At 28.7% G+C, this 24614-nt stretch overlaps 3 protein-coding genes across 3 annotated transcripts; 2 read left to right on the top strand and 1 right to left on the bottom strand.

Moving 5' to 3' along the window:
- Nucleotides 1–8039: 8039 nt before the first annotated feature.
- Nucleotides 8040–9221, top strand: LOC130962510 (uncharacterized). The gene has a single exon (XM_057888715.1). It carries the CDS (start codon nucleotides 8040–8042, stop codon nucleotides 9219–9221), a length of 1182 nt encoding a protein of 393 aa, XP_057744698.1.
- Nucleotides 9222–11585: 2364 nt separating this feature from the next.
- LOC130962070 (NAD-dependent malic enzyme 2, mitochondrial-like) lies at nucleotides 11586–17922 on the top strand. Its single transcript, XM_057888160.1, has 19 exons — nucleotides 11586–11917; nucleotides 12748–12844; nucleotides 13006–13124; nucleotides 13203–13370; nucleotides 13528–13656; nucleotides 14013–14073; nucleotides 14264–14367; nucleotides 14467–14550; nucleotides 14664–14770; nucleotides 14894–14996; nucleotides 15295–15402; nucleotides 15583–15648; nucleotides 15799–15871; nucleotides 15963–16049; nucleotides 16142–16196; nucleotides 16299–16370; nucleotides 16692–16754; nucleotides 16867–16981; nucleotides 17509–17922. The coding sequence occupies exons 1-19, from the start codon at nucleotides 11786–11788 to the stop codon at nucleotides 17578–17580; spliced, it is 1815 nt and encodes a 604-aa protein (XP_057744143.1). The 5' UTR covers nucleotides 11586–11785; the 3' UTR covers nucleotides 17581–17922.
- A 1331-nt stretch (nucleotides 17923–19253) lies between these two features.
- On the bottom strand, nucleotides 19254–21504 carry LOC130957272 (zinc finger CCCH domain-containing protein 48-like). Its single transcript, XM_057884143.1, has 7 exons — nucleotides 21414–21504; nucleotides 20699–21197; nucleotides 20301–20588; nucleotides 20065–20211; nucleotides 19800–19979; nucleotides 19583–19680; nucleotides 19254–19482 (listed from the first exon to the last, which is right to left on the bottom strand). Exons 2-7 carry the CDS (start codon nucleotides 21191–21193, stop codon nucleotides 19341–19343), a joined length of 1350 nt encoding a protein of 449 aa, XP_057740126.1. The 5' UTR covers nucleotides 21194–21197; nucleotides 21414–21504; the 3' UTR covers nucleotides 19254–19340.
- Nucleotides 21505–24614: the final 3110 nt, after the last annotated feature.

The following is a 24614-nucleotide window of genomic DNA, read 5'->3' as shown; positions in this document are numbered from 1 at the left end:
AAATCTAAAATTTAGAGAACATGAAAAGTTATTTATACTTTGTGTCTTGTAAGCCATCTCATACTTTTAAACATTAATCTATAAACAAAAAAGTCATAAAATATTAATGTGTTATTAAATGTGAAAAAGATCAATGAAATGTAAGGCATTAAACTGTTGGTGAGATGGCCACTGCTTAGTGCATGTTTGGGTGCCATTATTTTGTTAAAAAAAGAAGATCTTTTTTTATTTTTTAACGTATTTGGCAAATTTCTAGTAGTAAAAGTAAAAGCACTAGTAAAATAAAAAAAAGATCTTTTTTGAGAAGCTGTAATTTACATCTTTTTTTAAAAGATCTTTTTTCCTTAAAAAAAAGATGTTTTTCATGTAATAAATAAACAAAAAAGTACTTTTATATTGTTATACCTAAACATAATTGATAGATAAAAAGACTTTTTTACATGAGATATCCAAACATAAAATTATTTTTACTTCTTTATAAGATCTTTTAAAAAAAGATAACTCGAAAAAAGATCTTTTCTTAGAAGCTCACCAAAACAAACCCTTAATGGAGCTGAAAATCCTAAAGAAGCAAACTAACATGTATGATTCTCAATTTCTCATTTTCTCACTGCTATTGCAACCCTCAAATGATCTCGCTTCATTCCAATAATATATTGCGTTCGTTATTTTAAAATTTGACTAAAAAGAGAGATCGACAAATTTTAAGTTTATTTTTGTTTTCAAACATATTTTTGTTCTTAATGTCTTTATTTTCTTTATCGTGAAGACAATAACCAAACGTCACTTTAAATGTCTAAAAACCTTGTTATTTGTCTAGTCACCAAAAAAAAAAAAACTTATTATTTGTCAATGGTGCTTTTGGTGGAGATCTAGTTATTCTTCCCAGCAGTCATTGCATAACTTAGCAGAAAGTCACAACATGAAGACATTTTGTTCCACCGCATAAAAGTAATAATCTTATAATCTCAATTTCTTTAATGTTACATTTATAATTGAAAGAAGCACCTAATCTGAAAATTTGAAAAAAGAAATGCATTATCAGGCAATAACATAGTATAACACACAAACTATTTCCATAATTAAATTAATGACCTGCATTATGAGTAATCCTAGTTTTTATGTATTTCTAAAACATCCTAAGTACTTTAATAAATATACAAAAATATTATGTGTATACTAAAAATTAATCACTACACTAGACATTATATATTTATGTATAAATATATATAGTATTTAATTTATTTTTAATATATAATTTATATGAATGGCTGATTTTTATCTACATATTGATAAATATATTTAGTGAAGCTAACAAAACAACATTTCTATTTTAATATTTGTGAAGGTACAATTAGTTGAAGCTAATAAAACTATGCATGTGTGTGCCAATTGCTCTTTGCAACGGTTTGTTTCATTCCAAACCAAAATTCACGCCACATTGGAAGTTTCCTCCGGAGCTTCCTCCATCACCAATCATCTAATATAATAGAATTTCGTTAACTAATTTGAGTTCAATTCATTTATTTACTTAAAGTTTTAAACAAGTCTTAGAGATTCGAGTCTCGTATTGTGTATACAATAATTTATTGGTCAGTGATATACAATTTTAAATAAAACTTAAATCTGTAAAAAATTAGTTATTAACTTGTCGGATTAAAGAATATTATAGACAATTCAAAACGAATATAATACTATTTTGTTACTATTTTATTTAATTAATGAGTTCAAATAATATTTCATATATGATCGAAGAAGCACATTGAAGGTATAACATCAAATAGAGCTAAAAATTTTGGTTAGGGAAAGGAGAGGTGTAAAATGCTTTAAAATGGTCTATTCAAATAAACTAATGATTTATAGGCTCAAATCTTTTTGTAAGTTACAAAAAGAATTTTTTTATTTTTTGTTTTAATTTTTATTTTCCACAAGTTGCGGATTTTTCTATTTAATTAAATGTTTTGCTTTTTGAAATTTTTGAAAATAACTTATTTATTTTAAAAAAGTTTAATATTACTTTTTACAAGTTACAAAAAATATATTATGAAATAACAAAAAATCAAACATGCGACACCTTCTTTTTTATAGCTTATGAAAATTATATATCAATTTTTATCGGGTTGCGAAAAGCAAAAGCAACTTATAACTTTTATATTTACATTACATTTTATTCTTTTGAATAATCACATCACTTATGTCCCGTTTAAAAATGAAATTTTGTAAAACACATAGCACTACAAATTCTTTTATTTTTTTTAACAATATAAATTTTTCTAGCTCAATATTATGCATACTTTTAATGAATAAATAATTCATTTAAGATAATATGTTATATTACATTTAGTGAATAATAAAGAAAAGTTTAAAGACCACCAAAATTTATTATTTTTTGTTAATATTTTTAGTTATTAATTTAATATCTTTAGTCTAATAGTCTAATAACATATTTTTACCTCGTAATTTTAGATATCTTTATTCTTTATAGTAATACAAATAGGGAGTCAATTTGCTGACGTGGCGCTCATACGTTAAGTCTGGGAGTTTATTTGCTTACGTGTCGTGACTAGAAATTTTTAGATTTATATTTATAAATTATAAATTATTATTTGCTCGGGTTGTTATTTTCAAATTTTAAGTTTGGGTTGTTTTACATAGGTTGTTATTTTTTTAATTTTAAATTATTTTATTTGTTTGGGTTGTTTTAGTTAGGTTGTTATTTTTTAAATTTCAAATTATTTTATTTAAATTGTTATTTTTTTAATTTTATTTAGATTTTACTTAGGTTGTTCTTTTTTATATTATAACACTATTTTTTAAATATCTGTTAATTCTTTTTAGCATTATTTTTTAAAATTTTGTTGATTTTTTTTTAAATTGCAGCTACATAAATTCTTTTAAAGAAATTTAGAGTTTTAAAAAAATTTACGTTAATTATTCTTCGGTTGTTACATACTAATATTACAATAAATAAATATTTATGTTAGTTTAGAATTTTTAAATTATTATTTATTTAAGTTGTTATTTTTAAATTTTAAATTTGGATTGTTTTACTTAATTTGTTATTTTTTAAATTTTAAATTAAAGTCAACCAAACTTTATAAAATTTAGTTATGATGCAACTATAAAAGGATAAGTTATGAGAGATGTAAAGTACCACAATTTAAAGTACATCAATCCCTTTTTTTACATATATCCAAAATCTCCCTACTTATTCCAATGACTGATATCCACAAAATTGCTGACATCAATCCTACAATCGACAATTTGTGTGTACGTATATGAGTGATATGGTTATGGACACTATTAAGTTACGGAAATTCTCCATTGCCATACTCAATTGAGATGGTTTGACTCGACGAAGACGCGAGTTTTCTACTAATATCCTTTTATCCATGACTCCAAGGTTATTTATTTATTTATTTAAATTAAAGTCTATGTACATTGGATTAGATATTAAATAAGTCTATATTTAACTTTTTCTTATGTTATTTTCTTTTTTAAGCATGTATCGAATAAAGCTTGGTGTCATTGATGATTCTGACTGTGCATGTTATGTAGTCTTTGACAAGGAGGCAAAACAAGTTTTAGAAGAGAGCTGTGTAGAAATATTTGATCCACTCCTATTGGTAAGATCTAACCAATATTTATTTCTAAAAGCATTAGTGAAGATATTTTTATTGGTACTTTTTATATTATTTATTATTAATATATTATGTAATATTCTGCAGAAAGGAGATCTATCAGATACACCTACACTTTTACTCAACCTAATTGATAAGATCTTTCTCTTCATCGTTGAAGTTCAAATATATGATATTTCATATTTTTCACCTTCTTATAAAGTTAAGAAGATGACTAATAATGTGGATCTCATAAATAAATTCAAAGAGGCTCATCCTATTCAAATTGTGAGTATATATAAGTGTACTTCTATTAAAAATTAATTTATTTTTTGCTTTCTTCGTCATTAGTAGTATCTAATTTATAAATAATAATTAATTATAATTTTAGGATGTTGACTACACCGGTGGTTTGTTTTCAATTTCAAAGACATTCTTAATCATTGAAAGGGAGAAAGTAGAAGGTACTAAGGTATTTGTTCAAAAAATATTTTTTTTTTGTTCTCTCAAAATTAGATCTTAATTTTATTTAAAAAATATTAGTGAGATAAAATCAAAGGTTAGAAAGAAGTCTTTAATTTAACATGGTTTTTTGTACAGAATTTGTTGCTTGAATTCTCCATTGAAGTTGCGGCCAATGATGAATCTGAATTGTTGGAAAGTGCTATTACACCAACTAAGTGACTATTTTCGGAGTCGAAAGATTCGAAGGTGAAAGGAGATACCTCAACTTACAAGAAGATCAAGATTGATAAAGAAACTTGAGAATTTGGATGCACATGTTTTGGAATCTCTTTTAGAGTCTATCTAATAGAATAATGCCAATCATATATTTGTTTTGGTGGAAACATTATCTTTTCTTGAGTTGTTATTTTTCTTTTGGTTCTTTTCAATTTTTATGTTTGGAATTTAGAATTTTTTTAAATATAAATTGAAGTTATTTTGGTTATTACTTGTGGTTTTATTTTTAATTTGATTCTCACCGTTGATATTCTGATAATTTTTAATTTAATATTTAATGTCATAAAATTATAAATTTCTTCTTTGAATTATTGTTGATACAATTAAGTTAGTTATTAATTTTTAATGTGTACTTATTTAAAAAAATCTAATTATAATTTTTAATTAAAGTATTATGTTTATAATTTTAAATTTAAATTCAAATATACTTTTTTTTTGAATTTTTACGTAAGCAATTGGGTTTGAGAACATTTTTTAAAAATTTATATAATTTATAAGTTACTATGCTAATTACAAAGGATTATAATAAAATAAATAGAATTATCAGTCTTATTAAGATGTGAAATTATTTATACAATTTAAAAAAAATGTAATACTGTTTAAATTTTAGAAAAAGTATAATAAAATTAATACTGTTTATGATGAAACTAAAAAAATTATTTTTAAATTAACAAATTTCTATATTCCTAATGGACAACGGACGTTTGATTAGAAAATTTTATTTAAAAATTTAAAATTTATACTAGCTAATTAGAAAATTCTATTTTAAAAATTTTAAATTTGAATTTCTAATACTAATTTCTAATTAAGTAAGTTTTTAACCATTTCAATTTTTAAATTTAAATTTTTTTACTTGCCACATTTATAAATTTTTATTATTATCTTTTTAGATTGTCTCTCCACAGTAGAAATACTTTCATCTTTTTTTCTCTCTTTAAGTTATTTTTTCTAAATTTACGTAATTTATAAGGTTATTAATTTTTAGATTGTATTTAATTTTATTTATTTTTATCGATAAATAATAGGATTGATACTATTTATGACGAAACTAATAAAAATTATTTTTAAATTAACAAATTTCTATATTCTTAATGAATAACAAACGTTTAATTAAAAAAATTTATTTAAAAATTTTAAATTTGCACTAGCTAATTAGAAAATTCTATTTAAAAATTTGAAATTTAAAACTCTAATACTAATTCCTAATTAAGTGGCTTCTTAACCGTTTTGATTTTTAAATTTAAATTTTTTTATTTGTCACATTTATAACTTTTTTTTCTATTTACTTCATTTACATTGTTATTTTTTATATTATAACAATAGAGGTATTTTTATCTTTTTCTCTCTTTTTACTTATAAGTTGTTCATTTTCAATCTCTTTAACTATAAGTTAAATTTATTGATCGTGAGATTAAACTTATATTTATTTGAGAAAAGATACTTTTGTAAAAAAATATATATTATTTTCTGTAAAATATGTTTACGTAACTAAATAAATGAGAATAAAAAAGAAATTAAAGCAGCCATTCAAAATAAAATTTGTGCGATTTTACATAGACATAAGAAGACACTAATTTCATATTCTATTTGGTAAGTTATACATGAGAAAAAATTGTAAAAAAATTAGTGTCTCAAGTTAAAAATTAGTGTTTCAGCATTTTAGAGAGACACAAAATACATATTTTTAATAGGTGTTTGTATATGAGTATGACTATGTCTTTTATCATTTTTGTCTCAGGAAACAAACATCATACATGTACTACGCTGTCATATGTGTACTACTTTATTTTTTTAATAATATATAAAATTTGATAATAAAAATGTATTATGTATAATGTATATATATTTTTAATTGGTTAAAAAATTTATTTATTTGATATTTTTAGGTATATATTGAAAGATGCAAGAAGTCCAAAGAGAAGTAAGATTATATTGTAGAGAAAATTAATATTAAAAAACAAAGAAAATACAAAGCAAAGCACAATTCAACGTAGATTTTATATAAAAAAATAAATTAATTATTTTATCATTTTTGTTTTTAGGTTAGAATAATATATTTTTTTATTTGGTATTTTTAAGTATGTCAGTTCCATATATTTAGTTTTTATTTGGTATACAAAATAACTAACATGTCATGAGTATTTTGGCCAAATGAAAACTCATAAAATACAATATTTTCTATATATTATTTAGCTATTGATAAGTAATAAATTATTAATTTACATTGTCTTCGTAATATGTTACTAAATTTGTTATGAAAAAATTACAGAAAATTCGAGTGATAGTTCCAATGGTGTACATTTTCAATCGGTGTTGTCGAACATTACAAATAGCATTAATACAGATTTATTTTTGGATTATTTTTTTGGAACTTACTTATGGGAATGTACATGCACTTTATGTATTTTGATTTTCCTACTATTTATTCAATTATAAACTTTAACAAAAAATATGTTCAAAACTAATATCTCGAGTTATCTTATTAGGTAATAACCCAACACCATATTGATCAAGCTCTCCAACTACTAATCTACACTCTGTAGATGAAAAAAATGATGTTCCAATATTAGTGATATTAGTAATTCGGGTATCACACATGAAGCATATGATAGTCCATGTCATCAGATAAGTCAACAACATCTTCAACAAACATCAAATAATATCTACGGATTACTATGTTAATATGTTTTTATTACTTAAAGACCAAACATTTAACTTTTTAATTGGTCTATTAAAAACAATCATTGGTATATGCTAAATAATTATTATAGATTCATTGGAGTACACAAATGGAATTAGATTGCAAAGGGATGTAAGACTGAATAGGAAGACTATGCTACTTCAAAAGAGACATGGTAAGATAAGCATGATAGATTGTAATTATCACAAAGCTAAAATTTTACTTCTTTTATCTCTAATACTACCTTCATAATATATATTCATAATTCAGCTGATTCAAACATTTAACATATATTCATTTTTCTTTTTTTATAATATAAAGTACTTGATATATTATCTCTAATGATTACAGGAGTAAGTACATTTAATTCAAATTTAGATAATTCAAATTTAGATACTACAGAATTATAAGAAGTGTGCATAGCTGAAAAAAAAAGACACCTAATACAAAGAGAAACATTTTTAAAGGAATTGACTACAAATCTTTCAAAAAATTTTCAAGAAGTTGAGGATATTACTGAAAATACGACTATTTTAGATGATTATGTGCAAATTTAATACTCAACCATATTCGATGTTGCTGAGAATACAAGTAATTTAAGAAGTAGCAATATCAGCACTTTATTATTTACTATTGTTATGCTTTTTATAAACAAAAAATTATCATTTAGTGTTCAAGTTTTAAAATTTAAACTAAGATATGGTTATATATTATAATTTTTGTATTTGAACATTGATTGATTGTAAAACTTAAATCTTGAAGTTGGCACAATAAAATTGTATTATATGATCTCATCTTTTTAATCCATAAATTATATTTTTCGGTAATCTTTTATGAATATTATTTTTATACTTAACATGGTGAAAGAAAGGTATATTTTTATATAAAGTATTTGTTGCAGATATAACTAAAACAATTTATTATCTTGGTGATTATTAGATGTGATAGATATTGGTGACCCAGAATTTTTTGTCGGCATTGCGACGCCATGATGTGGTATGAGGAGAGATCAGAGAAGTCCAAAACAGGATCCAATTTTGAGTTCTCAATATGTTGTATGCGAGGGAAGGTACAACTGCCGTTTTAAAGCACTTGATCGGACACTTAGGAATCTTATGTCAGTTACTGATCAACATAAGACACATCAACCATTTGGTGGTAAGATTGTTGTTCTAGGAGCTGATTTCAGACAGATACTTCCGGTGATTTCGAAAGGAAGTAGACACGATATATTAGCATCCGCTATTAACTCATCCCATCTGTGGTCATTTTGTAAGGTTCTGAAACTGCATACGAATATGAGGCTTCTAATGTCTTCTTCGGATCAAGATGAAGGTGAAATGAAGATATTTGCTAATTGGATACTTGATGTTGGAAATGGAAATATTGGCTCTGTTGTTGGTGATGAATCAGAAGTTGAAATTCCAGATGATCTATTGATTACAACTACTGATGATCTTCTCTCTCATTTGGTAGACTTTGCATATCTAAATTTGTTGCAAAACATGTCAGATTACAAGTATTTTCAGAGTAGAGCAATTCTTGCACCCACACTTAAGAGTGTCGAGAAGGTAAACAATTTTGTCTTGACAATCTTTCCAGGGATGGAAAAGGAGTATTTGAGCTCTGACACAACATGTCAAACTGATGAGAATGAAGATGTAAAACAAGAGTGGTTCACACCAGAGTTTCTAAATGACATCAAATGTTCGGGACTACTCAATCACAAGTTGACTTTGAAGTCAGGAGTCGCTATAATGCTACTGCGAAACATAGACCAGACTTTAGGTTTATGCAACGGGACAAGATTAATAGTTAACAAACTTGGCAGCAACGTAATTGGAGTGACGGTAGTGACCGGTAGAAATATTGGAGATAAAGTGTACATTCCAAGAATGAACTTGATCCCTTCAGATTCAGGATTGCCATTTAAGTTCCAACAGAGACAATTTTCATTAATAGTATGCTTTGCAATGACCATTAACATGAGTCAGAGTCAATCATTATCACATGTACGGCTTTATTTGCCAAAATCAGTGTTCACCCATGGACAACTTTATGTTGCTTTGTCAAGAGTTAAGAGTCGCAGTGGCCTCAAGATTTTAATTCTAAACGAATACGGCAATCCAAAGTCATCAACAACAAATGTCGTGTTCAAAGAGGTTTTTAATAATATTTAGGTAAGAATAATATTATTTTCATTTTAATAGCATGTTATGATTTACACTTTTGTACAAATCTTTACTATAGATATAACTAATTTATCTATAACTCTTTTTTCAAATTTGAAATGAAATGTGTAACAAGGAGCACAACATCCAATGATTTTCTAATGAAGTTAGTAAGATACTAGGTTGTCGATAAATTTTTATTAGCTTTTTGATATAAAATTTAGAGTAAAATTAACATGTTATTATTACAGTTATATATGTTCTTATTTTTTTTATCTCCCTCCTTATGGTTCAAGAATATTATAAACTTTGAACTCTTCTATTCATATTTTACTTTGAATAAAGATAAAACAACATATTTAACACGTTTATTATATAACGATGATGATAGTGTTATACTAAATTTAAAAAATATATGATTATAAAATATTATTTTTAATTTAACTTATCAAATTTAAATATAAGCCCGTGCATCGCACGGGTTTAACACTAGTTACTAATTAATTACTGACCAAAACTAATAAATTATATTGATTGATATTTTTTTTTATGAATTATATGTGTAATGTGTGATGTAAAATTTCAGCATTGCTTTTGATATTTTAATTTTGTTAGACAAACTTGCCTTATAATTTTTTTTTGTTATACAGTTAAGAGAATAATATATATAATTTATTTTTATTATATTGCATAATAAAATTTAAGTGTATATATTTGTATATGTATACAAATTTCTTTTATCATTTGACTGCTTCTAACAATCACATACATAAGAATCTTGTGTAAAGTGAATGTTACGATGGGTAACCGGAGATTAATAAGATGGATGGCTTTGGTTGGCCCAATCGTCCGCGGATGGTGGCTTCTGAGCTGATTTGCACGTTGGGGCCTCCTTCCGATTTGCGCTCGTGAGTGAATGGGGGGTGGTAGCTGCAAAGACACTCCAATGCCTAAGTTAGCAAGGGTGTGAGCAGGTCTAGAGAGTATTGGGCTTAGAGATACCTGAGGGGTGTCAGTGTATTTATAGTGGTGAGCCAATAACCACCGTTGGAGTAGTGCCATATTTTTAGGGTGTTAACCGTCCCATTATCTTAGGGAGGTTAAGATATGGCTCGATAAAGTAGTTAGAGAGATTTTAGGGGCAGTTACTCATTTGAATGAGTGCTTATCTGCCAACTATTCTCCGTCCCGACTTCTTGGGAGTAAGTCGGGTTTGGCACCGACTTCTTAGTGTGAAGGTTGGTGCTTAGTAAGGCTCAATCCTCTGGACTAGGCCTTTTATTTGGTCCTGGGCCTTTCATTATTGGGCCAGGGTATGAACAGTGAATATCTTTTTTTAAAAAATATGATAAAAAAAGATACATTATAATTTTTGATTGTGTATTGAATTTATTTTGAACATTAACTCTCAAAAAAGTTGTCTACACTCTTAAGAATTTACAAAAATAGTATAGATGTAATTTTAAAATATTTTGTTTTAATTTTTTTTAAAAATTATAACATAAAGAGAATAGCTAATATGTATTTATGTTAAACTTATTTATTAGAAAAGACTTAAAGTTTAAGTTATATATAAAACATTTGTTGTGTATTTATTAAAATAAAAAATTCAAAACTTTCTATAGTAATAACTAATAAGTTTATTATGTGTTTAATGGTCAACACATGTTAATTAAACCTTAAAATAAAAAAATAAGTAAATTACTAAAAATGTATACGAATAATTTTGTCGCTAATAAAAATTCATTTAAATTTTACTATTAACAAAAATGTCCTCAAATAATTTTAAATGCGATAAAAATATCTAATATTAAATATGTATTTTTCAAAAATATTTTAGAGATTGAATTTTGATGCGATTTTTTATAAGTATGATTAGAAAAATGAGATATTATTCTTCTTAAAATTCAGTGATTTTTCGTTAAGTATATATTTTTTGTGATTTTAAAAAGTATTATTAATTGTTGACAAAAAAAATCATAAAAAATATATATTTAACAAAAAATTACTAAATTTTAAGGATAAAAATATCTTATTTTCTAATTATATTTATAAAAAATTACATTAAAATTTAATGTCTAAAATATTTTTTAAAAATAATATTTAATATTAAATATTTTTATTATAATTTTAAATTATTTAAAAATATTTTTGTCGATAATAAAATTCGAATACAGATACAAAATTATTGGAGTGTATTTTTTATAGTTTATAAAAAAAAATTAGAAACACCAACCAAAGATGTCTGTTGTAATGTCACAGACTTTGACTAAAAAAAAAGTTCATTGCTGTAATGTAATTTAAAATCAGCCAATGATTACTCATTCTTGAAGTTGAATCTATATATACTCTTTGATGTTACCACTCCAACACTTCCCATCCTTTTCCATTAATTAATTATAATTAATTTCCCATTTTCTCGGGAAAATTGTTTTTTCACCAGTAAAACCAAAACACACGCACCAGCTCAATTTTCCTGAGAAAATTTAGACGCTTGCTACCATTTTTAACTTTATACAGAGCTTAAAGTTCAGCTCAGTAGTATAGTAGCTGAGTTGAATTTCCCGACAGCGATGTGGAACCTGGCACGAGTCGCCGCCACCGCCGTTGCCAGATCGAGCCGGCGGTTATCGACGGCGATTCCCGGCCCTTTCATTGTTCACAAGCGCGGTGCTGATATCCTCCACGATCCTTGGTTCAACAAGGTTGGTTTTTTTGTTCAAACTTCAATTTTTCTTTCTTCAACTTCCTCACTTTTTTTGTTTTGGTTTGGGAATCTGAAGTTTTAGTTTAAGATTTTCAGAAAGGAAATAACTTTCGTTTAGTTTTTATCCTTAGTTTGTCTATTTATAGTTTATAAAGCTTCTGTTGAATGTTGTGAATTGCTGTTCGCTTGAAAGTCAATATTTTCAAAAAAAGAAATTGGGTTGATCCATGTTGAAAATGTTCCACAAAATTTTGATGAAGTTTTCGTGGTTGTTTTTCTTTCTGAAGACTTGAATGGCTGAGAATTTTTAGTTTTTTTTTTTAATTAATAAATGCTATGTAGGTTACTACAAACATGTAGTTTTATGGAATTACACTACTCTTGTAATGGATTTGAATATGGTGGTTATATGAAAGTGGAGGCTTGTTTTTGGATTGGCTTAAAATAGGCCACACACTAAAAACTTTTGAAAGTAAAATGTTTATTTCCCCAAATTTAACCAAATCCAAACAAACAAAAAAGAAAACAATTCAAAATAGCCTGCACACTAGAGAGGAAAAAGTGATTGCTTGATCATTAATGTCATCTACTTTTTCCTTGTTAGTGGTATTTATGTGTTTTAAAGTTTGGTTAAATGCTGAACATGAGTTCATGTATTACACATACAATTTGACATTAGAATAAAAATGTAAGCTTCTCATAGAATGTTTTACATAACTTTGGGATCACGTCAAATTGTTCATGAAACCTTCTCTCATCATGTCATCACGGTTTTGGATCTAAAACTCAAGTTTTTCTCCAACTCTGTTTCCAAATTCTTGAATGCAGGATACTGGGTTTCCTTTGACTGAACGGGACCGATTGGGGCTTAGGGGCCTCCTTCCTCCTCGTGTAATTTCATTTGAGCAGCAATATGATCGGTTCAGTAAGTTTAAGCCTACCTGTATCATATTTTATATCTTTAGAATTTTGGATGTTTTACTCTCAGTCATTTTTCCTTTCTTCTGAAAAATACATTATAGCTTTTACTTATTTGTAAATTTCCTTTTTGTTCAGTAATAATTTGATAGCAATATATTGTTTTAGTGAACTCATACCGGTCTTTGGAGAAGAACACTCAGGGACAACCAGATAAAGTTGTTGCCCTAGCCAAATGGAGAATCTTGAACAGACTGCATGACAGGAACGAGACATTGTACTACAGAGTGAGTTGATGATGAAGTTTTCTTCTTAACATGAGAGTATATATTATTATCATGTTGATTTCTTCCATTTCGCTACAGGTGCTTATTGATAATATTAAAGAGTTTGCCCCTATAATATATACTCCTACAGTTGGATTAGTTTGCCAAAATTATTCTGGGTTATTTAGACGTCCACGTGGAATGTATTTTAGTGCCAAAGATAAAGGAGAGATGATGTCGATGATCTATAACTGGCCAGCTCCTGAGGTATTGCATTAATCTTGTTTATGGCAGTATCCTTTTCTTTTGTTTATTAAAGGGTAAACTCTTTTCCTTGATGTTTCTTGGTACATTGAGTAGCAAAAGTTGTTTGCATTTATTCATTTAATGTGTTCACATCTTGTCATCTTACACCTTTTTGCAGGTAGATATGATTGTCTTGACAGACGGTAGTCGAATCCTTGGCTTAGGTGACCTTGGAGTTCAGGGCATTGGAATACCAATAGGAAAACTTGACATTTATGTTGCTGCTGCTGGTATCAGCCCGCAAAGAGTATGCTTTCTTTTCTCCGTTATCTATTTGCTTCCTACCTCTTTTCTCTAGCTCACATCTGCTGATGGTGGGAGTTAACTTCAGTTTTGTTTCACGGTGGCCCATGCTTGGGACTAAAATTATTATCAACGTTTACTAGTGGATAGGATTACTACCCATGCTAAGATACCTTAGGACATATAATTTATTAATATGCTTTCTTTAATTATTTCAGTTTTATTACCTTCTGTGATAGGTGTCATTTACAAAGGGGCTTGACTATCTTAATTTCGTTTTGACTTCATTAAGATCATCTACTAGGTAAAAACCAGTAATTTTTTCTAAGTTGTTATATGTTGAATTTCTTAATGTGGCAGATACTTCCAGTTATGCTAGATGTTGGAACCAACAATCAAAAGCTACTTGAAGATCGTCTTTGTGAGTAAAATGTTTCCTGCCAGATCTTTGTTTTCTTGTTTAAAGCTTTCGTTTGTTAATTAGTTTATCCTTACTTTGCAATTATATTTAGAAACTGCTAAGACCATACCAAAAGCTAGCATGTGAATTAATCTTAGTTGATCTTGTGAAAGGTATTGGTGACTGTTCTGATGTCATTTTCATGTGATAGATTTAGGACTTCGACAACCAAGGTTGGAAGGTGAAGAGTATCTATCAATTGTGGATGAATTCATGGAAGCTGTTCATGCTCGATGGCCTAAGGCCATTGTGCAGGTTTCTTCTTTCTTTCTTTCTTTCTTTCTTTCTTTTTATTCTTTTGGGCACATAGCTGTTATCAATTGTATAATTAGATGGTTGTGATAATTTCTTCAGTTTGAGGATTTCCAAATGAAGTGGGCTTTTGAAACTTTGGAACGATATCATAAAAGGTTTTGCATGTTTAATGATGATATACAGGTGAGAAAATGATTTAAGACTTTATTAATCAAGAAAATCTTGAAGGTTGTTATCTACTGGACTGTTTTATTGAAGTAGCTACCGAAACTCATTTTTTCCTTCATGTCCTTCAGGGCACTGCTGGTGTTGCTCTTGCTGGAATATTGGGATCTGTAAGAGCCCAAGGTCGGCCATTGTCTGATTTTGTAAACCAAAAGATAGTTGTGGTTGGAGCTGGAAGGTAATTGCAGAACTTATTATGATCAACCTTAATATTGGGTGTCTGATTTCATTTTGTTGTTTCATCACATTCATTATAGATTAGCTACTTTTGTGTCAAGAACATTTCTTCCCTGGCTTGCAGTGCAGGGCTTGGTGTTCTGAAAATGGCCATCCAGGCAGTTTCAAAGATGGCAGGGTGCAGTGAAACAGCTGCCAAAAGTCAATTCTTTTTGATTGATAAAGATGTATGCTTTCACATATTTACTAGCTTTGTCAGTTCTTTAAGTTGTAATGCTTGAAACTATAACTGTTTATGATCGTAACTATACTAAGATACCCAATTCTGATTTTGATTGATCTTCTTGTAATGCTAGTATTATTTTTACTCTCTTTTTCCATCATATTGTTTGTCTTGATATGACTTAATATAAAATGCTGGAATTATAAAATAAATAAATTTGTGCAATCAAGTGTTGGATGCTGCTGTTTTGTATTTGTATTTAGTTGCATTAATCCTGATGACAATGCCATTTCTGTATGCAGGGTCTTGTCACAACTGATAGGAATAATCTAGATCCAGCTGCAGCTCCATTTGCTAAAAACCCAAGAGACCTAGAAGGGCTCACTGAGGGTGCTAGTATAATTGAAGTGGTAAATTTAAAGGATTCATTGAGCAAAACTCTTTTGTGTCAAGGGTTATGTTATGATATTGAAAACAATTATTTTGGTATAAGATAACTTAACCATCTACCTATGGTGATGCTGATCTTGAGGGTCACGCATAGTCATATTCATACATCAAAATTGATTGTTGAACATATTGATGTTTAGGTGAAGAAGGTTAGACCACATGTTCTCCTTGGTTTGTCTGGGGTTGGTGGCATTTTCAATGAGGAGGTAATTATCTTGTACAATTCCACTTATATCATGTCCTATCCATGAGTGAACTATATTAATAATATTTTTTTTATTGATATGTTAGAATGCTTGGTGTTCTGTATGTGTTATTCAGCAATTTCTTATTTTAATAATTGTGATTAAGCTCAGGTGCTTAAGGCAATGAAAGAATCTGTTTCAACAAAACCTGCCATCTTTGCCATGTCTAACCCTACAATGAATGGTTTGTCTGCACAAGGCTTAATAAACTCTCACAATTTCTTAATGTAATGACTGTTTTTAATTTTGACATTGTCATTGGTGTACCTGGACAGCTGAGTGCACTGCTATTGATGCTTTTAAGCATGCCGGAGGAGATATCGTATTTGGAAGTGGAAGCCCTTTTGAAAATGTAGATCTTGGTAATTAGCTCTCATTGGTTGAGTTGAGGCTTCTTGTCTACTTTACATTTTTCCTTAGTTGTGAAGAAACGTCTGATTAAAATTTTATGCAGGTAATGGAAAAGTGGGTCATGTAAATCAAGCCAACAACATGTATCTGTTCCCAGGGTAGGACATGCTTTCAGCTTTCTTGTGTCTTATAAATTTTCATGATCATTCTTATGATTGGAAATATTGATTTAGTCTTTTATTTTAAACTTTCCATTTTAGAATTGGTCTAGGATCACTTTTGTCAGGTGCTCGGCTAATAACAGATGGAATGTTGCAGGCTGCTGCTGAATGGTATGCACATGTTAATGTGGACTACTTTTATTAGCATTCATGGAAGTTTGGCAAAATCTGTTTATTTGATATTTATAGTGTTGCATTTTAGAATTCACTAAGCTGCTAAAACCTAAAGCGATTAAGCATATTTTCCTTGTTTTACATGCTCAAACATTTATCTGTTCGCATTTCTTTGATGGATCAAACAACACCATATTTCTATGCTGTAGATCATATCCGTGTTTTACCCGTGATAATTTGTGGCATCTTCTTGCATTCATGATGACATGACATTCAATCTTTTAAAATAAAATACTAACAATACTGTCTTTCTCACAGCCTTGCTTCATACATGTTAGAGGAAGATATCTCAAAAGGAATCTTGTATCCATCCATTGATAGGTAATATTTTCGTCACTTGGTATATTTGATTTTCCGTTTTTGCTTTGTTGATTGATTGTTCTTATAGCTGATATTATTGACATTCTCTGATCAATACTTGTGGTTGCTGTAGCATTCGAAATGTAACAGCAGAGGTTGGTGCTGCTGTTCTTCGAGCAGCAGTTGAAGACAACTTGGCAGAAGGGCATGGTGATGTAGGGCCCAAGGAACTTGCAAAGATGTCAAAAGTAAGTGAAATCTTCATTTACACGCTTTATATGATACTAGTTGATATGTTATAGTCTGCAAATTAAATTGTTAAATATTATTATTTTATTATGAAAATTAGTTATATGATTAGTAGTAGAATGTTTAAGTAGTGGGTAGTTTTAAGTTATTATGTGTATAGAGAAGTTATTAGAGGTTAGGGACACGAGCCATTTTTAGCATCAGAAATTGGACACCAAATCTTAATCCCCTTTATATATGTAATACATAATACATGATAGTTTTGCATATACTATCTATGTTGAATGAGTTGCCTAAGATTAACAGTTAAAGTTTACATCCAAATATGGCAAATTAAGTTGTTTGTGATAAAAGAGATAACATACCTCGTGTCACACAGTATCTTATTTTGTCTAAAATGTTTTTCCAAACTTGGCAAGGTGTTAAAGTTCTAACAAAACTTGATAGTTTGTCCTATTAGTCTTTTAATACCCTATTTTATATTATCAAGCCTTATCTTATCAGATGTGGTTTACGCTGGTTGCAGGAGGAGACGGTGGAGTACGTCGCAAGAAATATGTGGTACCCTGTGTATTCTCCTCTTGTTCATGAAAAATAGAAGTCCTGAAGACCCTGTGCAAGTGCTTTCTATTTTTTGCTGAGAAATGTTTTTGGTATTCATTTTGCTTTGTATGGAGTCAACACACAACTTTCTATTATTGGATTGGATATGAGACTTATGTCATGTGTTATGTGTATCACATATTTCATCCAATAATAGAATATATATCAGTTTTGTGTGTGACACAGATGAGCAAGAATAACACATACACATCTTTCCATTTTCCAAGTTTAATGTGTATACCATATTTTGTGGTGTTGTATGCTACGTAACAAAGAAATTATATATCAAAATTTAGGCTGAAATACAATCCCTTTTCTGGAGAGATATATCAGTAATTTGAAATCTTTTATTGGTATTATTGCGATGTAAAAGAAGATGTAAAAGAAAATGTTCATTATCATCGACAGTTTCAAGTAATGGTAACAATATCAATGCTATATGTTGGTAAATATTCTTGAAGGAAAAAGTTAAAAGAATGATTTTAGGATGCGGAAATTTTAGAGTCTTTCCATCCATTTCATGTTCTGTGTCGGTTTCAGATTAATATCAGTATCAGTAAATATTCTGTCAGCGATGAACTTAAAACTTGAATGCATTTTCAATTCAGAATCAAACTTTCTTGGAAATATCCAATGACAGAAAGGGCTTACAAGTATAAACAACTTTTTGAATCATATGATTATAAAAAGTAAGGCTGTACACGGGTACAAAGAGAGATCTACAAAGACTTGTTTTTCCATTCTGCTTTGAGGTTCTACGAAGGAACCTACTAAATGCTGCAGAGAAGTTCTAACAGTCCAAAATTATGTTACCTATTATTATGTAGTTTTTGAATTGGTCACTTTTTTCTTTCTTTCTCCTTAAAAAAAATCAAAGTCGATATTATAATTTCAGAAGTTAAATGAAGAATTTAAAACAACACGCATACTTTTCAAAACTCATGCTTTTATTGAGAATTGTATAATACATAGAATGTTACATTATACATTAGAAGTTAGAGTTGTTAGATGAAGCTAGGTCTAATTACTGAATGGGGCTATTAACTCTCTATTTCTGAATAGTTTTGGCATCTCTCTTTCCTTTGAAGTTCAGCAATATTGGTATCCTTCAGAACTAGAATCCAGATCATATTATTGACTTTCTTCTTTTATAAGTTTTTCTTGATTCTTGAATACAACTTTTATTTCTTTTGGTGCTTTGCACCTTTGAGCATAGCCGTGACTCTAAGTGTTTTGTTTTCAAGTATTACCACCTGATACATAAACACCACAAGCACTTAACTGGGGGAACCCTTTGGATTCGAATTTAGCTTTGCTTAAATTCCGAGACAGTGGTGCTCAGAGCCTTAAGCATACTCCTTAATAGCTTTGGGGTCACGACTTTAAATGTTCAGTTTCAAGGATTACTTGACACTTTCACACCACAAGCATATAGTTAAGGAGAACAACTCTTTTGAGCTTTTTAGGCCAATTTTCGACCCTCCTAGCCATTGATGCTCAAAGCCTTGGACCCCTTTTATTTATTTATTTATTTATTTATTTTTTGCTGTTTCTTTTGCTTCAAGAATCAATCTTTTTTTATATTTCAGAGAATCAATAATACTTTTCTAAATTCTTGTACCTCAAGAACCAATATGCCCAATCCCAACATCAAGTATGCTCAGTTAATTCATACATTCAGAGAATAAAGATAAGGTCACCACATTAAAGTAATTAGAATAACTCATCATGTAACTCAAGATCTTATGTATTTTCCTATGTTGGCACCTTAGGCTCTTCTAACCATTTCCACACATTCAGCAAACCAGTCCCATCTCCAGTGAAGAAGAGTCCACCAGGGCCTATCTCAAAGGATCGAACTTCTTGTCTTGTAAATAGTCGACCTCTCTCTAGAAACCTGTAGAAGCGGGCACATTAAGTAGCTACAATAGTAAAAAGAAAAAATAAGCCCCGTAAAAGTAGCAAGACAAGTAGATAAAAGATTTATCATTACTCACGTTGGCAATTCATACATACGAACTGAATTATCTTTGCACGAGCAGAACAATATTGGCTTGGCCTCTGTATCAGTCATCCCATACATTCCAAGAACAGCCTATAATAACAAATAAAATAAAAAAAAATGAATTGGACAAACTAATCACCTCCTTAAACAAAATCAAAATATCAGCTTAAAGACATTTGTGAAGAAACGTTAGTGGTTGAACAACTTACAATTTCGTGAGTGTGAGTGTATGTCACTTCTAGAGTTCCCTCCTCGGTGCACACCCAAACATTGACTGTGCGATCAGATGAAGCCGATAACAAGAAATTGTCCCAGCAAATAAGTGATGTGACAACGTCGGTATGGCCGTTAAGTGTCATTGTGCACTGTAATGTATCAAGGTCCCAAACCTGTAGATAGCAGGGTAAGAAATTGCTTAGCTAAAGGGGAATAGTGTGCAAATTACATGAAGCATATAAATAAATAAATAAATACCTTAATGGTATGGTCCATGGATCCAGAATAAAGCATCTTGTGAGATCCAATAGCAAGAGAAACCACTGGTTTACTATGACCACTTAGTGTTGCAACCATTTTGAAAGGAGACTCAAAGCTGCATCTCCAAGCATAAATAACACCATCCTGCAATTTAAATAGATTATTTAAAAACTAATGGACAAGCTGAAATGTCATAGTTCTAATCAGTAGCAAATCACTGCAAGGTAATTTACCTCTGCTCCAGCAAGGAGGGTATCATTGCCAACCTTCAAGGAAAGGACTTGCCCTTTAGGTCCATCAAGAGTAACATCTGCACCCGTCTGAATATTCCATGCCTTCACAGCATTTTTCACACCGGCAAAAATCCATGGGCCCTCAGATATGAGTGAGGTAACTGGAGAATTAAGATGGATCATGTGAACACAACGGCCAGTGTTGCAGTCCCATGCCCGAACTGTGCCGTCAGTGCTACCAGAAATAAGTTTGTTTGAACCAGCCGGCAGTGCAATCCCAGTGATTGCCTGTCAACAAAATTTGAATATTACTTTAACTAGACTAAACATCTTACAAATAACTTATTTCAATTGCAATATTCACTTAACTTTCAAATTAAACCAAGACATGTATATACCTTGTTGTGTTCATGAAGCTTTGCAAGTGTAGAAAATCCATCGCCATAAAACCATGAATGCAAATTCTGACACAAGTCACCATGCACACAATTGTCAGTCATCCAATCTTTGCAAATACTGCGTGATTTATCCACACAAGCCTTAGCAACAGTGGCCACATCTTCCACATCTGCAACAGCCTTTTGTTCACACTTAGTTGGCTTCTCAACCGACATAGCTTCTGGTCTATACTCAACAGCCCTTAGTGCACAATTTTCTGGCTTCTTGAAGGCCTTGGGTGCGCAATTTATTGGCTTCTTAGCAGAGGAACTGGCCATCTTCGAATGCTTATACGTCGAATTGGCATTATAGTATACATTGGACGGCGAGGTTGGTAAGCTATGTGAAAATTGACAAGGATTTCTGTTGCATCTCCCAGCTAGCCAATACTTACATGTTGCTGGTGTTGTCGGACGGAACCGTTCAGTCCTCCTTGTTGTTGTTATAACAGCCATGATACTACGAAATAAAACACAGTATTCCCATCAATAACACCCTTCATTGCTCATTTATCTCTTCCAAAACTTAAACAAGAAGCTGCAGAATCCATTCCCTCATCAAAACCCACTTCTCCATCAACCCAACTTAACACCACCACTTAAGTAAAATACAATATGAACTCTAAGGAAGAAAAAAAAAGAAATTCCAAACAAGGTAACGTGCTAAGAAGCAAACCTGAATTAAGAGTCGAATTGAGTTCGGAAAGTACAATAAAACTAGTAAGGATTAGAATCACTGAATCAGCGAAGAAGAGAGTGTAAGAGAGTGTTTGTATAATTGTGTAAAGGAAAATTGGATCACGTCCTTTATTTATAGGTTTCGTTGACGGTGGAATTAAACCGAGAAAAATCAATCATCAATAAATATTAAATAGTATCATTATGAGATTCATTTATAGCTCGAAACTGATTCTGTTACATATTTTGTTTTCTAACTGGTTTTTCAATACACAGTTACTGTAAAATTTAATTATGCAACTATAATAAATTTATCTTGGTTCAATCATTCACTATATCATTTTCTTATAATACTTTAATTTTAACATTTTTTTTATTTGTGTCATTTTTACACCGATAAAAATTAGTTTATATTAAAAAAATTTTAAATCTAAACTAAATATTCTCTTTTTTAAATCTAAATTATCCAATCCTAACGATATATATGAGGTATAAATAATATAGTTTGAATTTGTTAGATTTCATATCCAAAACTAAATCAGAACACAAACTCAAATTGCAATTGATAGTAGTCTAGTACGCCATCATTATTATGAATTTATGATAATTCATATAATATTTTCGATTTAAAAGATATTGTTCCAATCAAAATTATATGTTTTATTATATCATCAGTTCTATCATACATCTAAGACTTTTTAGCCGTCAAATTCAATTAAATTGGCTCAAATCTATTAAAAATTAGTTTCATTATCCACTGCGTGTGAACACGCTCTCACTCTCCAATACACACAACATTTTAATGTGCACTTTTTGACACAAAAAATTGTTTCAAATCCTCATTTTAAGATAAATAAAAATAAATAAATAAATAATAAAAATTACTAAAATTTTAAGATAAATAAATTTATCAACAAAAATAAATAAAAAATAATTAAAGATATATTTATCTCCTTATAAAAAGATTTAATTTTTTTTCTTAAATATTATAAAAAGATTTAGTCCTTTTTAATAATTTTAGTATTAAAAGTCTTTTTTTAATAATTAAATCTTCCTAACGGTTCTTTAGAATAATTTTCCCTAATAAATATTAAAAATAGTTATGTTTTGTAGAATTAAATTAAATATGTGTAAACTAAAGTTAAATTTGAAAGGTATTTTATTTAAAATAATTTGTAGTACAAAAGATTTTGATGTTGGAGTTGTACAAAGTGACATTTTTATTTGGTGATTTAATTTTTGTATTTGTTTTAGTTGATGGATTTAGTCTTTTTATGTGGCGCTTATCCTCCTTTTTCTTTATTGGTTATTGTTAGAATTGTTGCTTTCTTCTTTTTGTCGTATGTTCTTGTGAAGGCATGTTATTTATGAATTGTTGAGTTGTATGCATTTTCTATTATGTTGTTTGTTCCATCTTTGCTTGTATATTTTTCTTCCAAAGATGTGTCTTGAATTTGTATGATTTTCTTTTTTTCTTAATCTCTTGATGTAGTTTTCCAATGGCATCTACAATAAAAAGAACAAAAATGTGTAAATTTTTTTAATAAATTATTTTTAATAAGAATAATTAAAATAGTGTAAAATGAAATTACCTTTTCTTTGACCCACTCTGTCAGACAATGTCTTAAGTGATGCAAATTTAAAATAGTCTTGAAAAATGTTCAAAATTGGATCTTTATTTTCTATCACAGTTGTGAGTAAAAATTTTACTTTCATTATATCTTTAATTGGTCTATACAGATCATTTGCATCTTCTATTTTTAAATTTTTTATAATATAGACTTTTTCTTCTTGTAACAAATGTTTGAATTTATTCATCATATTTTTCTTTACAATTATACGAAGATGTGTTCCCAAATCATAGTCAATAATTAGTTAAAAAAGAAAAATGAATAGCATATTAAAAAAAGTATAATTTTAACGATATTAAAATACAATTATATATAAAGTATTATAAAAAAATATAAAAAGTATAAAAAGCAAAAATAATTAAAGTATTTTTTTCGTAAATTCAATTTAAAAATATAATAATTATGTTTATAATTATTTATAAGCAAAGAGACTCTTCTTCATTTGTGGGTGTTAATATTTTTCATAGATGAACCACGCGAACTTTGATAAACCAATTGTCTTTTTGTTTAGTGATATTGTCCAAAAAATGATGCTCCATTGAGTAAGTTTGAGATGTTGTGTAGTTCGTAAATAAATTTTTCGTACTAAATTTGATATCATTTGAAGAAATAGTGACTAGAAACTTATATAAGTAGTTCAAATAATATGGAATTTGAATATTTGTAACGTAAAATTTATTATGATTATTAATATTATTATTACATTTGTAATATGAATATTTATTATATTTAATGAGTTATTTATAGAAATTAACAAATTAATTACTAGAGTTATAAATTTATTATATTGTTAATTATTGGAGTTATAAATTTATTATATTGTTGATAATGATGAGATATAATAAATATATGGATATGGATTGAATGTCTTTGTAGGTTACAAATTTTATTACAAATTTTTGTATATATATATATATATATATATATATATATATATATATATATTGCTGATTTAGAAATAATAGTTGATTTGGCAAAAATTGAGTGATTGATTATAATATTTTACTAAGTAAGCGATGTTGCTAATATGTCATTCGTAGAAAGAAAAAGATGTTTTAAAAGTAATGTAGATAAATTTATGTATCTACTTTTATATATTAAGAATAGATATACAAACTCCATATCAATATGATAATATGGGAATTACAGGTTGTTTGCAACAGAATATAATATACCCAGTGGAGCGTGCAACTTTTGGAATGGCTCATGTCTAGTGTGAACACTGAAGTGAACAAAGTGGTCACTTGCTGAAGCTGAAATTCTTCATTTGTTTGCAGCATGGCACTCTTTCATCCTATACAAGATCCAACAGAGGGGCATCTGAAAACTATACGCAGACCAATAAAATCAGCTGGCAGCTACAACAACCCTGCACGAGAAAATAAACAAAGCAAAGTACTTGTAAGACTAAGTGTGTGTTTGAATTACAGTTTGTAAATGAAAGTCTGCATAAAATTGATTTTGATAAAAAATAAATTTGGGTTAATGTAATTTATGTTTGGCAATCTTTATATTAAAATTGATTGTAGTAAAATAAATATTATTTGGATTATACTATTCAAAATCAC

Source organism: Arachis stenosperma, chromosome 2 (genome assembly GCF_014773155.1).
Source record: "Arachis stenosperma cultivar V10309 chromosome 2, arast.V10309.gnm1.PFL2, whole genome shotgun sequence".
Lineage (NCBI taxonomy): Eukaryota > Viridiplantae > Streptophyta > Magnoliopsida > Fabales > Fabaceae > Arachis > Arachis stenosperma.
Note: the sequence above shows the minus strand (reverse complement) of the source record. Positions and strands in the feature narration are given on the sequence as shown.

What these genes read in the sequence shown, in the direction of transcription:
- LOC130957272 (XM_057884143.1), bottom strand. Translation starts at nt 21,193, where the DNA reads ATGGCTGTTATAACAACAACAAGGAGGACTGAACGGTTCCGTCCGACA. An exon ending in CCATGGACCATACCATTAAG is followed by an intron (nt 19,980 to 20,064) that starts GTATTTATTTAT and finishes TGCTATCTACAG; the next exon opens with GTTTGGGACCTTGATACATT. An exon ending in CGTATGTATGAATTGCCAAC is followed by an intron (nt 19,483 to 19,582) that starts GTGAGTAATGAT and finishes CCGCTTCTACAG; the next exon opens with GTTTCTAGAGAGAGGTCGAC.
- LOC130962510 (XM_057888715.1), top strand. Translation starts at nt 8,040, where the DNA reads ATGAGGAGAGATCAGAGAAGTCCAAAACAGGATCCAATTTTGAGTTCT.
- LOC130962070 (XM_057888160.1), top strand. Translation starts at nt 11,786, where the DNA reads ATGTGGAACCTGGCACGAGTCGCCGCCACCGCCGTTGCCAGATCGAGC. An exon ending in ACGAGACATTGTACTACAGA is followed by an intron (nt 13,125 to 13,202) that starts GTGAGTTGATGA and finishes ATTTCGCTACAG; the next exon opens with GTGCTTATTGATAATATTAA. An exon ending in CTGGTATCAGCCCGCAAAGA is followed by an intron (nt 13,657 to 14,012) that starts GTATGCTTTCTT and finishes TTAATGTGGCAG; the next exon opens with ATACTTCCAGTTATGCTAGA.